The sequence below is a fragment of the Cheilinus undulatus genome, linkage group 20 (assembly GCF_018320785.1).
Source record: "Cheilinus undulatus linkage group 20, ASM1832078v1, whole genome shotgun sequence".
Lineage (NCBI taxonomy): Eukaryota > Metazoa > Chordata > Actinopteri > Labriformes > Labridae > Cheilinus > Cheilinus undulatus.
The window spans coordinates 19136327-19152010 of NC_054884.1; the positions used below are offsets into that span (position 1 = coordinate 19136327).

At 36.7% G+C, this 15684-nt stretch overlaps 1 protein-coding gene across 1 annotated transcript; it reads left to right on the forward strand.

The window, feature by feature from the left end:
• The first annotated feature begins 528 nt into the window (after positions 1–528).
• Positions 529–1931, forward strand: LOC121527876 (tripartite motif-containing protein 16-like protein). The gene is made up of 5 exons (XM_041814896.1): positions 529–645; positions 919–951; positions 1122–1184; positions 1279–1421; positions 1499–1931. The coding sequence occupies exons 1-5, from the start codon at positions 594–596 to the stop codon at positions 1925–1927; spliced, it is 720 nt and encodes a 239-aa protein (XP_041670830.1). The 5' UTR covers positions 529–593; the 3' UTR covers positions 1928–1931.
• Positions 1932–15684: the final 13753 nt, after the last annotated feature.

The window sequence follows — 15684 nt, forward strand, 5'->3', positions numbered from 1 at the left end:
GTATAATCCATTACTACTAAAAGTAATTTGAATATGTATAAGAGAATATATGGTACTTAACATAAATTATTTTTAAATGCAATGGATATTTACCTTAGCATTTTCCTCCTAGAAGTGCACTGAATAAAGAAATCCAGATGAATATCCAGTAAACCTTCAATTCTCTCCATCATACATCTAAAAAGAGGCATAGTCATGTTAAAATTTATCCTTACAGTCTTACATAACCCTTTTGTTCTCTAAATGGTCACTACATTTCTGAACAGGTATTACTATCCAAAGATTCATGTTCAATAGTGAAGAGATCACAGGATGACTGTAAAAGTAGATTCAGATCTCCTCAGATAAATATGGGTCAGTGGGTCAGGTGTTGGCGCTGCCAAACATATCCTGGTTTGGCAAGCTCAGTGGCTCGCCCATTAGTGAGCTCATTATCTTGACATACCTTACCAAAAGTTCTCTATAAGATCCCAGGGGGAGGGGGCCTTTCCTGAGAGGATATAAAGAAGCTGTTTGCATCACTGCAGCAGAACGCCGCTGACAGACGCCAACATTCAGGAAACCCCGACACAACACAGCACTAAACGATAAATATGCCAACCAGCGCTCCCAATAAAAGAATCCTGCCTGCTGCTGGCAGACCTGGTGAGTGAAGTCTTATTTCTAATTAATGCATGCTAATTTAGATCGCAGCAGGAGTATTCACTTGTGCTAGCCTCATGAAAGACTTCAGTGACTTTTCTTTAAGTTAACTTCTCTACTCTAAATGCTAATTTAAATCTAGACATTTATTTAATTTGAAAATAGAGTTTTCAAAGCAGATTTTGTATAGTCAAAGTATAAAATGCCTTTAAATCAGAGACAAAATATCACACTAGTATATGAAAGCAATTAAACATGATTGTTTTATTTTTACAGCTACAAAATCCAAAGATCTGTATCTTCCAAAAGGTAAGATTTTAGCAAAAGCTTTAAATTCAAGAGTTTAAAAGAGAAAAGTGCAAAACCACTGGAGTTTTCCTCATAGAATTTTTACTTAACCTTAAGGAAATGCCTCTGCTCCCCCTGGTTCCTGCATTATCTTTTCTAAATACACCAATCTGGCTTTTCTCTTTGCTCAGAAAATATCCCAGCCTACGAGCCCAGTATCCCTGAGCCCACATGCAGAGCTGATCTTCTGAAATGTAAAAACTATTATTTCAATTCCCGAATTTTATTTCCTTATCTTTATTTGATGCCGTTTTTCTCTCTGACTGCAATGTCTTTCACTCTCACCAGACTGGATCAATCTGTCTTTTGATGACAAGACAGCCAATAAGATGCTGTGGATCAGAGAGGGTGGAACCAAGGTGTCACGTATGACAGATGATGTCACCTGTCCCGTCTTGGACAGACCAGAGAGATATGAACATTCCCCTCAGGTCGGTATCAAGTCACAAATTCAGAGACATTTAATATTTTCCCTTAAATGGCTTAATAGTGTTTTTTTTTTGTACAGGTTCTCTCTAAAGAAGGCATCCAGGGTTTCCGAGCTTACTGGGAAGTGAGATATTCAGGTTGGGTGGTGGTCGGAGTCGCGTACGAGGGTGCAGGGAGGAGGGGAAGCGACGGACCCTGCGGGCTGGGAGAGAACGAACAGTCCTGGGGTCTCGGCTGGGGTGGATCTCACTACCAGCTGTGGTTCAACAGCATCAACACAGAAATCTGGGATATCCCCCAGTGCAGCATCATCGGGGTGTACCTTGACCATCCAGCGGGCATCATCAGATTTTATGCAATCGATGATGTAGAGGGAAAGGAGAGCGGAGGCAGACAGGAGATCAGGCTGCTGCAGCAGATTAAAAGCTCCTTTAAGGGGAGGATGATGGCGGGTTTCTGGGTAGGACAAAAGTCGTCGTGTTATCTAGTCACACATAAGGAGGAGTGATAAAGAGTGCCTGTTTTCCTTTAACAAATTGTAACATTTCCATTTATATCTCACTTGCGGTAAAGAAAAAATGCATGGGAAAATATATTTATTAAGATGCTGCTATTTGTATCATTAACGTGCAATTTTGCCATAATTTCAATGTAAACTAATTTTAAGAGCTGTTAAATATTTTGGTGCAAAGTGTGTTGTATATTCTGGTGATTCCAATTTATAAACCATTGTTAGTTATATCGTGTGACTTCTTTTAGATAAAATAAAGTTTTGAGTTCATATTGCCTATTTTCCCTCCATTTAACCTATATTTTGTCAGGAGGATTCCTGTTGAGATACAAACATCTCTTTTACAAGGCAGGCCTGGCCAAAACAACGGAGGAGAGAAAATTTTAAACCCAAAAGCAAGACGGGGAGAGGCAAAATATCAACCATAATCAATGCGAACAAAACTGTGAAAATATACATACAAGCAAGGAGACTGTTTAAGTAAGTAAAGTAGGGAAAACAAAGATAGATAGGGCTGAAAAGAGGAATAATAAAGTAAAAATATATGAAAGCACGACAGGACTTTTAGGATAAGACATCCTTAGAACAGCATACCTGCAGCAAGCATTAAGATTAGCAGCTTTCAGCCATAAACATGAATGATGGTCAATGACGAAGCTTTGAAGAATGAATTTCATACATGTTTTGCATTTGTAATAGATCATTTGTGACAAGATTCATCTGTGAAATCACTTTTTAAGGTGTTTAAACATATTTTTTAGATAAGTATTAATTCAACTTCAAAAAAACTGTCAGGTGGTGCAACCATAGTTGAGTGAAAATATATGTATTTTCCTTTTATTAAAGTCCCTGTAAAGTGATAAAAAGAGATCTTTGTTTTAGGTTTGTTGTATGACAGGCCACTCTGTAATGAACCACCAGGCCTAATTTCAGTCATGATAAACATCTCTAAGTTTATGAAATTAAGCTTCAAAATCATGAAAAATGAGGCAGTAAAATCTGCTCTAGGATAATGTGGGCACTCATGTGAAATACGATCCTCTCATATTTTCAATAATGCCTCTGATCAGAGTGCAGCTGCCTGGCCCTTTGTCAGAACAGAGAGGCAGAAGATGGGGGTTAAATTTACTGTTTTCTGGCAAAAATCTCTGTTATGATACTTTTAATGGCCACAGTGGATGATAGATTTGGTAATTTTACCTCACAATTGACAAAAACACTGCATGTAGCTGGCTTCTAACTTTCAATGAAGGCAGTGACATCAGCTATTAGACTGTACTGATAGAACTGATCAGGGATTTTATATTGTTGTAACATCAAGACTGGTGATGTCATGGGCTCCTATCTTTGCCATGATCAAATAAAATCAAGCCAGGAAAGAGGTGAACAACTTTCCAATGGTCTAAATAAAAAAATCAGTCACACATAAATCTCAGGGTTTTCACATGTGTACAGCAACCTTATTCCAACATATCTAGTGTGTTAAGGCACAAAGTTTGGATTTCATTTCATAGGGACTTAAAAGTCAGTTTTTTGCTATTTAACAGCTTAAGTATTTACATTTTTTTATTTTTATTTTTTTAAATCAAGCCAAGCCAAAACTGAAAGAAAGAAAAAAAAGTCACACAAAAATATTTATCACAGAATGTATCAGACAATCACACATCCTTAGGTAGCGCTAATAATCACCTGATTTAATTGAAAGTTTTGATTATTACCTTCTCTGGAAAACATTTTTACAACAGGAAAAACATATCAGAGTTTTAGCATCATTTTGCAATATTCTCTTATTTTAAGTCATGGTTTATAAATACAAGCAATGCTAATCCATCACTGTTGTGCCAAGCATTCAAAGTGTACTATACCTTCAGCTGCTCTGGAGCTTTCATTCTTCACCTCACCCTGTTAACACTGAGCCAGTGAGCTGCAGGATTAGAATGGGGACATGAAGGCAGATCCTGAGAGGCAATAAACAGGATCCCATATAAGCTCACATACGGGGTAAATGAGGGTGCAGGGATGGAGGAGAGCTGATGTCATGCAAGACCAATGATGCAGAACAAAACTCTAGTTATGTTGGTATTCTCATTGTTTTTCTGCATCATATTAAAGTGAAGAGATCAGTGATGACAGTTTTCTACAGCCTGCAGACAAAGATGAACATGCAGCAGAGAAAGAACATAACTGAGTAATAATAGATTCTACTATAAATTAAATATTTAAGATTTGGACCATGCTCATTAATAAGATGTTAAACTTTATCATATAGCAGCGTAGAAGTCTCTAATAACTGGAAAGAAGAGGCTGACAGAAGCGTGCCACTAGCAGACATGTGACCACTATGACATCATGCACTACAGTGGGCGGTGGAGGTACTGGTGTTGGCATCAGGCTACTATACATTTTAGCAGAGAATGACATATTCCTGAGACATAAAGGTTACTGCAAGTAACATTATAGAATAAGCCCACTTAGCACAAATACTAATGTTGCTGTTAAATACAGTGAATCACCTCAGGGGCGCTAACAAAGGGACAAATTCAAGGTGTTTCTCTGTATATTGGTAGTAATCTTTAAGCATACAAAAGCCTTGATGTCTATGTAGAAATCCATGGGAATAACTTTTGTTTAGCTTTTCATTAAAATGTCAAAATAGCTTCTCAAGCTATTTTGAAAGCATAATTTCTGTCGTCAACAACTCATTCAACTGGAAACCACCATTTTAAACCATAACACCAACATAAGCCGGTAAGCCCATTCAGTGCATGTAGAAAATGCCATGATTTACACATCATAAATCATAATAATAATGACATAACTTTCCACGTGCAAAATGTGCACTACATAGATCACTGCATGGAATTTGTGGACTAGAGTTTTTATTTAACCCCGGCATCCTAACGTCTCTTTTGTCATTGAGACTGGAGAGGAACAGATGTTATGAAATAAGATGCAAAAGGTCTATAGATAAGCAACCACAGTGAACTAGGACAATATTGCAGAAGCACTATTAGCATTACCAGATAATACATCTAGCTTCTGTAACAATATGAGCTTTTTCTACTTAACTATAATGAGCAGAAAGCACAATACATGTTTTTCCACACAGACACAATAAGAGCAAAATCAAAATAATGAAGGGTTGTGATTGTTTAATATGAATAGGAAAAACGATGCATTTTTCATCCAGTTTTACAGTAAATATTGTCATCTCTACAAATGAGATGCTCATTTATTTAAGGATCTATTTAATGATTGCACAAGAGTGAAATTGCACATTGAGAGACACAACTGTCCATCATTTTTTTTTAGGTTTAAATGTGATGAAAACTGTATAGGAAAAATCTTTGTCCCCCACTAGCTTACACCAGTGTAACAAATTGTGCTTACAAACCTCAATCTCCAAGTGCTTCCTTTAAAATGCAACACTCAGGACTCCATAACTACTCAAAGCAGCCATCTTGGTTTAATATGCTGATTTCATGCTTTTTTTGTCATCTACAGTAAAAAAAAAGAAAAAAGTCAATTTGTCAACTCATACAGCAAGCTTTAAAAATTCCACATAAAAACACTGGTATTTGAAGATTTAGATGAAGATGAAGATTTAGATCTATACTACAGTACATTTAAATACCGGTATCAATAACGACTAAAATTACTTTGTAATTTTTTGCTTATCAGCAAAAATACAATACCGTCCCTCCCTAATTAAGACATTTAAATGATTTAAGTTTTTATAAAATAAGATTAAAGTATCATATACAAACTATTAGATTGTTTATTTTTTGGGTGGAAGTTTTATCCTGAACCCCTGGAGAGTTTTGGCGTGACTTTTCTGATAACTACTGCAGTGCAGTTACCACCCACACCTACCAGGTTTGCCCATATTTCCACTCTAATAGCACAGAGCAATATAACCTTATTTCAGATACAGATACAGTAAAATTCATATTTTATTGTCAGCAATGGGTCTTTCTCAATTTATTTTTGTCTCATTGCACCCCTTACTCACATTATTCCCTCATATATTGGCTCCTTTCTGGAAGGAATTGAAAGAAAGATGTGAGGGAGACAGAGGATGATAACTTATTGACATCAGGTACTTAATGATGACAAGATGCACAGCTGATTCACCTCAAAGCCCACTTCAAAAATATTCAGGGAACCCCATGTTTGAAAATAATTCAGACATATTTGAAATATTTTTACATAAATTGGGTATGGTAGTTTAGTTGAATGGCTTATATATAGACCAAAGAAAGGACTGGGAGACTGAATACTCTGGGGAAGGGGAGATATTGAGACACAGGTGAAACACATGAGGCAATCAGTGCCGGAGACAGGTAGGGATGGGCAGGAATTCTCTGATATCCACCTGGCCTGTATAAAGTTGTAAAGCGTATCACTACATTTCATCATAACTGCATGTTCAGTGAGGAAAACCTAGATCCACATCTCCTCCAGAGATAAGGATCTAGGTTGCACAGAATCATGTAGAGAGAAGCACCCTGTAGCTTCCCCAGTTCTAATAAAACCAGTCAACAGCACCCCTCTGTGGTTGTATCAGTTGTTGCCTATCATGCAGTCTATTTGGTTAATAATGCTATTGCAAACTTTATAAACTCCATCACAGAGAATGAAATCTAAGTAAATAATGTGTGGCGTCTAGCTCCAAAACAACAAGTTCAAAATAAAGGGATAATAGTGGAAAAAATAAATGTATTACACTGACAGTGTTTTATTGTAAACAGATTCTTTTTTGTTACTGGAAATAGTTTACTTTAATGTGAAACATGCTAAAGGCTTGTTGACAGTTTTTTCCCCTCAATGATGCATCAAAATAGTTCTCTACTGAGAAGAAACTCATGGCCACAATTAAAGAAGCATTTCACCTTTAATTGAAAGCACTACAATGTTTGAATATGTGCTGACACAGGGGTCTATGAGTCTTCATTCAAGCATATACAAGCAAGTTTATCCCTTTAGGTACATTGAATCTTTTTCTAGTTTTGGCCAGTGTAGTTTAAACAACATCATATGGCAGAAATGTTTTATGTTATACATGCTGAGTCTGGGTGAAATAACATTGTTGGAGGATGTCTTTTTCTGATGAAGCAGGAGATAATCAATGACTCTGAGCTTATAGCTTCAGCAATAATACTTCTAAAGTTCGAAGCCACCATAATGTCATTGAAGTTTGTATTTGCGTATCAAACTTGCTTTTTATGACACAAGTATGCAACTCTGACTTACACAGATTAGAAATATCATCTTTGTCTTCCCTAAAAGCCAGAACATTAAAGTCACAGAAAGTATTTCAGAATAAGTGTTGTTATTAATCATGTTGTGTAGTGTAATTTATTCTCACTAAAATGTCATGGTCATTTTACTGGAGTAAATATCCTGAGTGTGTACTTCAAGTGTTGTGTAACTTTTCTTGTATGTTGTCTTTGTATCACTGAACAGGTTTGGACTTCAACGATACTTCAACTGCGAGGTTTTACCTTGACCGTGTGACAGATGATGGACAGGATTGCGTCAAGTAGCATTCATCAAAAGAAGATGACTTGTCCATCAGTTCCAAAAGGTCACAAGGTAATAATGAGCCTGGTATCATTCATTTACCTCAGACAAAATGGATGTTTTGGACTTATTCCCTGTCTTCAAAACAGTACCTTACCTGTCTCTGGGTACATGTTGTAAAAGCTACTTTTATTTTACTAAAGCATCTCTAAGCACTTTAACCCCTGAGACCAGGGTTTAAAAAAGATATGAAATCTCCTACTTCTTTGGCATTAGTAGGACCTGATAAGTTGTAATAACTAAACACTTTCACAACAAGTAGTTTAAAAAATGTCCTCATATGAGGACAGGGGGTCTGTTTTACTGTATAACACAGTGAAGACATCAATGTGTAGTTTTTGGAAAATTCAACAGAAATAACAACAAGAAATGGGATAATATTATTCTCATGAAAAGTATTTTCAAGGTTCAAATTTGGGACGCCCACCTCAAAACACAAAGTACCCTATAAATCAGTATCTAATATAAATGTAACTTAAAATCATCAGACACAAATGTTCATATTTTAGGAGATAATGGCTACATATTGCTAAATATGAAATATTAAACCATTTCTATACTCCTTTTTTGTTTTTTGTCCACAGATTGCACTATTTTGGTAGAATGGGCAGCGTACGGATTAATTCAAATACTTAAACAAGGCTGTGCCATAAAATAAATCAATTAAACAGTACATCATATCTCCTGTATGTCCCTATGGCTACAGGAATGTGTTTTTAAACATGGCTATAGGAATAAAGTGGCATACAACCTTTAAATTATCTCTTGAATGAGATCCCTTAGAGTTTTTCCTTTCTTTCACATTTGTCAGTCTTTCTTCTCTTGATCAATGTATTCCATACAGGTAAAAATGAATGTAATTTACTAATTTATACCACATGCAATAAGCATTTATACTCACTTTTACTTAATAAAAACAGTTGGTTTCTTTCCAATATTGGCTATATTACTTTAATTTCATACCAGTAAAAGTCCTCATACAAGTACTTCCTATTTAGTGGTGTTGTAGCTTGTTACTGTTGATACAACTTGTCATACTTGCAGCCATATCAAACCACAAACATTACCAAGCATAAATAAGCAAGTTTCAATCATAAACTTTGAAATATTTTGTACCTTGACCAGTTTTGTGTCAGGAGTGGCTGTAGAGCATGTTGGTCAGAATGGAAGCTATCTTGAATGGGCACTGATAATTGTAATGTGTTTTTGTCACAGGTCTAAGTTCAGCAAAATTAAGAGTAATGGAGGGAAAAAACCCATATGAGGATGCTGGGATGTAGGAGGTTAAGTTGGTGCAGAGCAGTAATTTTATGTCATGCCCTGTGCATGCCTTGTATCGTATCGTATCGTACCATATTGTATCATATCTTATCGTATTGTATTGTAACGTATCGTAACGTATCATATCGTATCATATTGTATCATATCATAATGCGTCATATCGTAATGTATCGTATCGTATCGTATTGTATTATAGCGTATTGTATCATATCGTATCGTATCATATTAATTCGTGAAATACCAGTGCAACTAATTGAGCTCTGGCAATTAGCTCCAGGCTTTGGGTGTCTGCTGATCTGACACCAAGGATGCACAGCATTATGGATATGATATGGGTATAGGCAGATATTAGCTTTAAAAGGGCATAATCGGTATTGGCAGGTATACAACCAATATTTTGGTCATGTCCCTATAACAGCTGTAAACAGTGGTTGTACAAACAAATACGTTAATGGACTTTTAGGTTGTACCAACAGAACTACAACATCTTAAGTTTTTTCTCTCTTTCTTTATCGTCATTCCTTACAATTTACGGATTTGTTTATTTGTCAATCCTCAAACTTTTAATATTGGAATTGATATCGGTACCAGCTAAAACTATTTTGTAAATATCAGCATATTGGATATTGGCAATAAATCCATTATTGTGTATCTTTATCCAATATCAGCGACACATTAATATCTCTTACCTCTGCTGTCACAGTGATCACTCATGGACAATGGGCTACACTGTGGGAAGTAGCTGAAGCTGACTCCTTTGTTTTTATGTTGCTAGCATGATCTCTACAAATGCCATGTACTTTAGAAAGGTGATTATAGCTTTCCAGTATTGCTTGGGGTGCAACACTTGAAGCTATAACTTTGGTCTTTTTGAGTTAAATAGTATTAAGAAACAATAATATTAGAATAATTAGACAAGAAATTAACAGAAATGAAGAAATACTTGTGTTGGGCTTTCTCATACCGAATGCATTGTGTGCTTTTCCATGCTGTCTGTGAGTCTTTGTAAAGTCCACCAGAGGGCTCTCTACCAAAGCAATGATGAGTAGAAACCAGTGTGGATCAGCTCTGCCTGTCTCTGCTGTTAACTTCTTGTTTTGAATTGAGGGCTCTGTTCATTAAAATGACAGCCAATGTAATGTATTCACTGGGGATGTAATGGTATCACAGTATGATAGTATCTTATAACAAGTCCACAGTAAGGTGTTTATTGTGTTATAAAAAATCTTTTCATTTACATGAGGAAAAACAGAATATGTTATGTTTGGAGATGCTTAGATGGCTGGCTTTGGTGCTTTGTTTTCTAGGTTCAATCAGACTGTCAGAAATCTGGGAGTGATTTTTGTTGGCCATCTAAGATGTAGGCATCTCCCAATTCTCAACCAGACGCCTTCAGCTTTTGCAAAATGCAGTTGCATGTCTTTTAACTAACACAACCAGAAGAGAGCACATTACTCCCATTCTCTTTTCCCTTTATTGGCTTCCAGTCCATTTTAGAATTGATTTTAAACTTTAAATGTGTGTTTTTAAAGCTCTGAATGACTTTGCTTTGACCTATTTGACTGAGATTTTAATCGTTTGGGAACATGGCAGAGCTTTGAGGTCACCCAACCAACTTTTGTTGGAAGTGTCAGGTCCAAACATAAACACTTGGGTGACTGAGGCTGTTCAGTTTCTGCACCCAGGCTCTGGAATAATCTCCCCTCTGAGACACCTGTTATCTCTGACTTGGGCCTCTTCAAATTAAAACTTAAAACTTATTTATTCAGGGTTGCTTTTAACACCTGAGAGTGTGGTGGCACTTTCAGTTTTACAGTTTGTCTTTATAAATTTTTATTTTCATGGATTTGTTTTGTACTGTGTTTTTAATGCTATTTGATTTTTTTGTAAAGCACTTTGGTCATCTGTGGGGTGGTTTAAAGGGCTGTATAAATGAAGTACATTTATATTAACATTTTACTACTAAACCAGTGTTTTGATTTCATTTCTCATAATGTTGGAGAAAAGCTGTTAAAAGTGGCCCTCCTGGTTTGTGCTACTCCTCAAGCATTCTTGGAGTGCTTGAAGCACGAATCAGGAAGGACACTTTAACAGCTTTTCCACCTCATTATTTGAAATCTATTAGTGAAAACAAAAGAAGAGTACTATATTTAATGAACAGAGTTCTCAATACAAAACAAGAAGTAAGCCACAGAGGTTGGTGCACTGGGCAGCAGCCCTGGTCTCTACTCCACTAAACCTGGAAATAGTCGGGCCTCAACTTGACAGGGTGGGGCGAGCTTGGACGATTGAACTCACAATCAATGGTGGAGAATAATCATGGTCCATCACAAGTAAGCAGGTCAAAAGTTGAAAGTGATACAGCAAAAGGATGACAGACTTCTTCATGACAGCCAACATAGCAGGTGAAATGAAAGAAATGAAGAATTTCTCTGGTTTTGAAAACTGTTGGAAATATTTGAGGTAATGCTTTAACTCAGCTGAAAATATAAATTACAAAGAAGTCGTCATTTTTTAAAAATTGATATGGACATTCAGTGCATAATTCTACATATTATAGTTTCCAAATTGTGCAGAGCAGCCACTAGTTGCTATAGTATAAACTGTCTGGAGTCAAGTAGACAAACTGAAAGGGCTGTGTCTGATTTAGATCACACCTGGTTATATCCCATGTACTCTATTCTAATGTAACTAAAGGAAATATTGGCAGTGCATGTTTGTTGTAGTTTTTGAATAAGTCTTTATGATTGTCTGAGTCTTTAACTAAGTGAGGTGAAGTTTTTCTTTTGGCCACAAGATGGTGCAAAAGTGTCATAGGTGGATTGAGGATAAATATACTGAGGGCTACAGACAGTAAGAAAGCGTTTCCCCATAAACATGTAATAATCAAACTGTAATTATTAGTTTTATAAAATAGATCAGTTCATTTATTTTATGTTCAAGACAACAAAATAGATTTTGAAAAATGGAGATTGGTTAACTTTATCGTATGATGCAGAAACAAAGCAACATAGACATCAATACAGCTAATCTTGCTAAAAGCTGTCTCGTACCATTTAATATAAAGGTAAGAAAGCATAAAGAGAAAAGGGGAAGAGAGATGGGAACATGCACTGGAATTATTTCAACTATAAATGATTAAAGGACCTTTAAACAAAGACTATATATGAGTATGAATTACATCATTCAAATCTGGGGAGTGAAGCGCACAAGATCATTCTTCTTCCCAGAAGGAAAAAATGTTTTCAGAAACATTTGTATGAATGTATTTATAAAAAAATTGCAAACTACAAAAACAGATAAAACACAGTAGAAGTTTAGATGATACCACCGTCTGACACAAATCACCAGTATTTTCAGTATTGTCCACCAGACACTGCAATAATTGTTCAGTCTTTAGTGTAAATAGCCCAGCTGTTGCAGTATTCAGGCTAATGCTAATGCTGAATTTCATGTTTTACTCAAGCCTTCTATTTGCAGATGGAATAAAAACGACCCTGTGCTTCCAGTGCTCTGAAGTTTATATGAAGCAGCAGCCAGAAAGTATCAGTTCCTGCGTAAGTCAAAAAAGATGTTCGTCTTAAAGCACATGACTCTCACAGATTTTGGTTATTTGTGTGTGGCTCAGAGCAGTAACCATACTGAGGCTGCTCGCAAAGCCCCCCGTCAACAACCGCAGTCTGCAGAGCTGAGGCAATACAATCTGGGAGAGCAAGGTCATCATTTTAACATGTTAGGAAAGATATACTTTCTACAGTGAAAAACAACAACTGTGTCTACGTGAAGTAACTGGCTATCTGTAGTTAGCTTTGAGTGAAAGCCCTCAGATTTCAAAGAAGACCTTAAAACAATTCTGACATCAGACTGAAGATTCAGTGTAGATGCAGGATGTAAACTTTGAGAATTTTATTTCAGATTTTTCAAGCAACATGCAAAGATCTTTATGAGATTAGAAACATGTTTTTAAGTTGCAGATATGAAAACATTAAGTTTTATTAATTTAACAAAATGTGAAGAATGACAACTTACCATCCACTTGGAGGCCAAGCCAAAGTATTGGGAGCTCCCCCTCCTGGCTAGCTGATAAACCTGGCCACCTCCATGTTAACAGATGGGACATGGGGCAAACCATTAAGTTAAAGAGTAACTGCAGCAGATTTGTCACAAAACTAGACTTTCAATGCAGTTTGAACTGCAGATGAAGGGCTGTATTTCAACACCCAGAATGCACCGGGCAGGCTGTTTCTTACTGGATAGGTGTGACCTGGGTTTCAAGTAGGGGGTTTAATGTAAAACAAAGCTAGTTCCTTTGTTTTGTCCTGTCAGAAAATTTTAAAAAATGCTCAGAGAACATACATTTTATAATGAAACTAATCACTTTAAATACATCTTAAATAAGTCAATCTCTCTCTCTCTCTATCTGTGTGTGTTCACGTTCTCCTACAGCTACTGCTTACAGCATAAATCTGTAATATTTCATATCAATTCACAGGAACAATCCGAAGGAACAGAGACAGAGAAAGAGTGATGGCTGACTGACAAAAGATAATTCACCAAAACAATGAAGAGAGGACTAAGAAGGGTAAAGATTCAAGTTTAATTATTTTGTGATGAAGCTTTGATGAGATTAAAGTTATACTGAAGTGCAGCTGTTTGGCCCACTGTGAATATAATCTACAAAATAATCAGTAACTACAAACAAGAATCTACAAGTGACCCCTTGATAGATGCGCATTACGGTGGACACTGTAACCTAATGCACTCTAACAGCTGTTGTCTGGAGCAGAGGTTCCCAAATTTTTAAGCCCAAAATAACAGTTCAAGAGACTGGAGACCCCCACTGTCCCTGGAGCTGGTTAAACATGTAATGGTCATGCATGGCCGTGAAAATTCAAAATTAGTGGTGTAAGTTACATTTAGAGTATTTTTCAAACATAACTTTGAGTATAAGCTCAGCTACTGACTATAGTGTTATTCTACATTTTTTAGTAGTAGACAATATTTTCATTCATTTATTTATTTTTCTTAAGAAGAAAAAAGGTTAAATCAAAGCTGCAGTCAAAATAAATCCAGGTAAAAAGATAAGCATGGTCTAATAAAAACATTTCTGTTTAGGCTAGCCTATCTCCTTTATCTGTGCTTTTTTAAAATGAAAAGATAAGTCAAAAATAAAATAGCCTAACAGATAAACATGTTCTATTATTGCAGTCATTGTTCATTTCACAGGAGAAGTGAAGCAGCAGTTAAAATATGATGTGTGCTATGAAATACAATTATTGTTTATCCTGTAGACATGACAGTTATTTAAGTATATTTCAATTGGCTACTATTCACTTTTTATTATTCACTGAAATACAACCCAAACTTACCATTGTGTGAAGTCTTGAACAATAAAATCAGGCCATTTTACCCCCCCCCAGCCTTTGTTCACATATCAGTCAGTATGCTGCTGTCAACAACTTAAAGGAAGGATATTTTATAGCCGACTAAACAGTCAGCTTACACAGCTTACACTCTAACACAGCTAATGTAGCTAAAGCTAACGAAGCTATGTTGGTTCACGTAGCTAAGCTTACATTGCTAAGGCCTCCATACCAATGTTTCCCATATGGCTTAGGTATATGTAAGCTTTAGCTACAGTTGCTTGAGCTAACATTGCTGAAGCTAAGGCTAACATTGCTACATTGGCTTACATAGTAATACAAGCTGTGTAGCTAGCGTAGCTATTTTAGCTTTTGCTACATTAGCTTTTGCTATGGATCAACTGTTATGAATTATTTTTAAAACAGGAAACATGTTGTAGCGGCAAATTATGCCACTTCTGTCCTGATGGTGGTGGTGCATCTGACAGTAAAGGTCTAATACACTTTCACATTATTATGCAAATTGAATTTTAGTGTCATAAACATTCATTTTTTTGTTTTTCAATTAAACTCATGGATGGTATTGTGTCTCTGGGCTCTGTGGATCACTGAAATCAGTCTCAGACACCTGTGATAACTATTTTGCCAGGTGAGCCCAATTAAAGGAAAACTACTTAAGAAGGACGTTCCACATTATTAAGCAGGCCACAGGTTTCAAGCATTATGGGAAAGAAAAAGGATCTCTCTGCTGCCAGAAAGGATCGAATAGTGTGATGCCTTGGACAAGGTATGCAAACATGAGATATTTTAATGAAAACTTAAGTGTGATCATGGTACTGTAAGGACATTTGTGGCTGATTCAGAGCACAGACAGGTTTTTGCAGACAAAGGCATAATGAGGAAGGTTTCTGCCAGACAAATTCATGGGATTAAGAGAGCAGCTGCTAAAATGCCATTACAAAGCAGCAAACAGGTATTTGAAGCTGCTGGTGCCTCTGGAGTCCCACAAACCTCAAGGTGTAGGATCCTCCAGAGGCTTGCAGTCGTGTATAAACCTACTATTTAGCCACCCCTAACCAGTGCTCACTGGCAGAAATGGTTGCAGTGGGCCCAGAAAGACATTAAGACTCATTTTCATGAGTGCCATGCAACCCTGGATAGTCCAGATGGAGGAGTAGTGGATGGTTGGTGGATGGCCACCATGTCCAAACAAGGATGCAGTGTCAGTAAGGAGAGGTGCAAGGTCATGTTTTGGACTGGAATCATGTGAAGAGAGCTGGTAGGCCCCTTTAGGGTCCCTGAAGGTGTGAAAATGACCTTGGCAAAGTATAAAGAGTTTCTGACTGACCACTTTCTTCCATGGTACAAAAAGAAGAACCGTGCCTTCCATAGAAAAATTATCTTCATTCATGGCAATGCACCATCTCATGCTGCAAAGAATAGCTCTGTGGGCATAAAGGAGAGAAACTCATGGTGTGGCCCCCCATCCTCCCCTGACCTCAACCCTGTTGAGAACCTTTGGAGCAT

Coding starts and splice junctions, on each gene's coding strand:
- LOC121527876 (XM_041814896.1), top strand. CDS start 594: ATGCCAACCAGCGCTCCCAATAAAAGAATCCTGCCTGCTGCTGGCAGA. Junction 646..918: donor GCCTGCTGCTGGCAGACCTG/GTGAGTGAAGTC, acceptor TTATTTTTACAG/CTACAAAATCCAAAGATCTG. Junction 1,185..1,278: donor CAGAGCTGATCTTCTGAAAT/GTAAAAACTATT, acceptor CACTCTCACCAG/ACTGGATCAATCTGTCTTTT.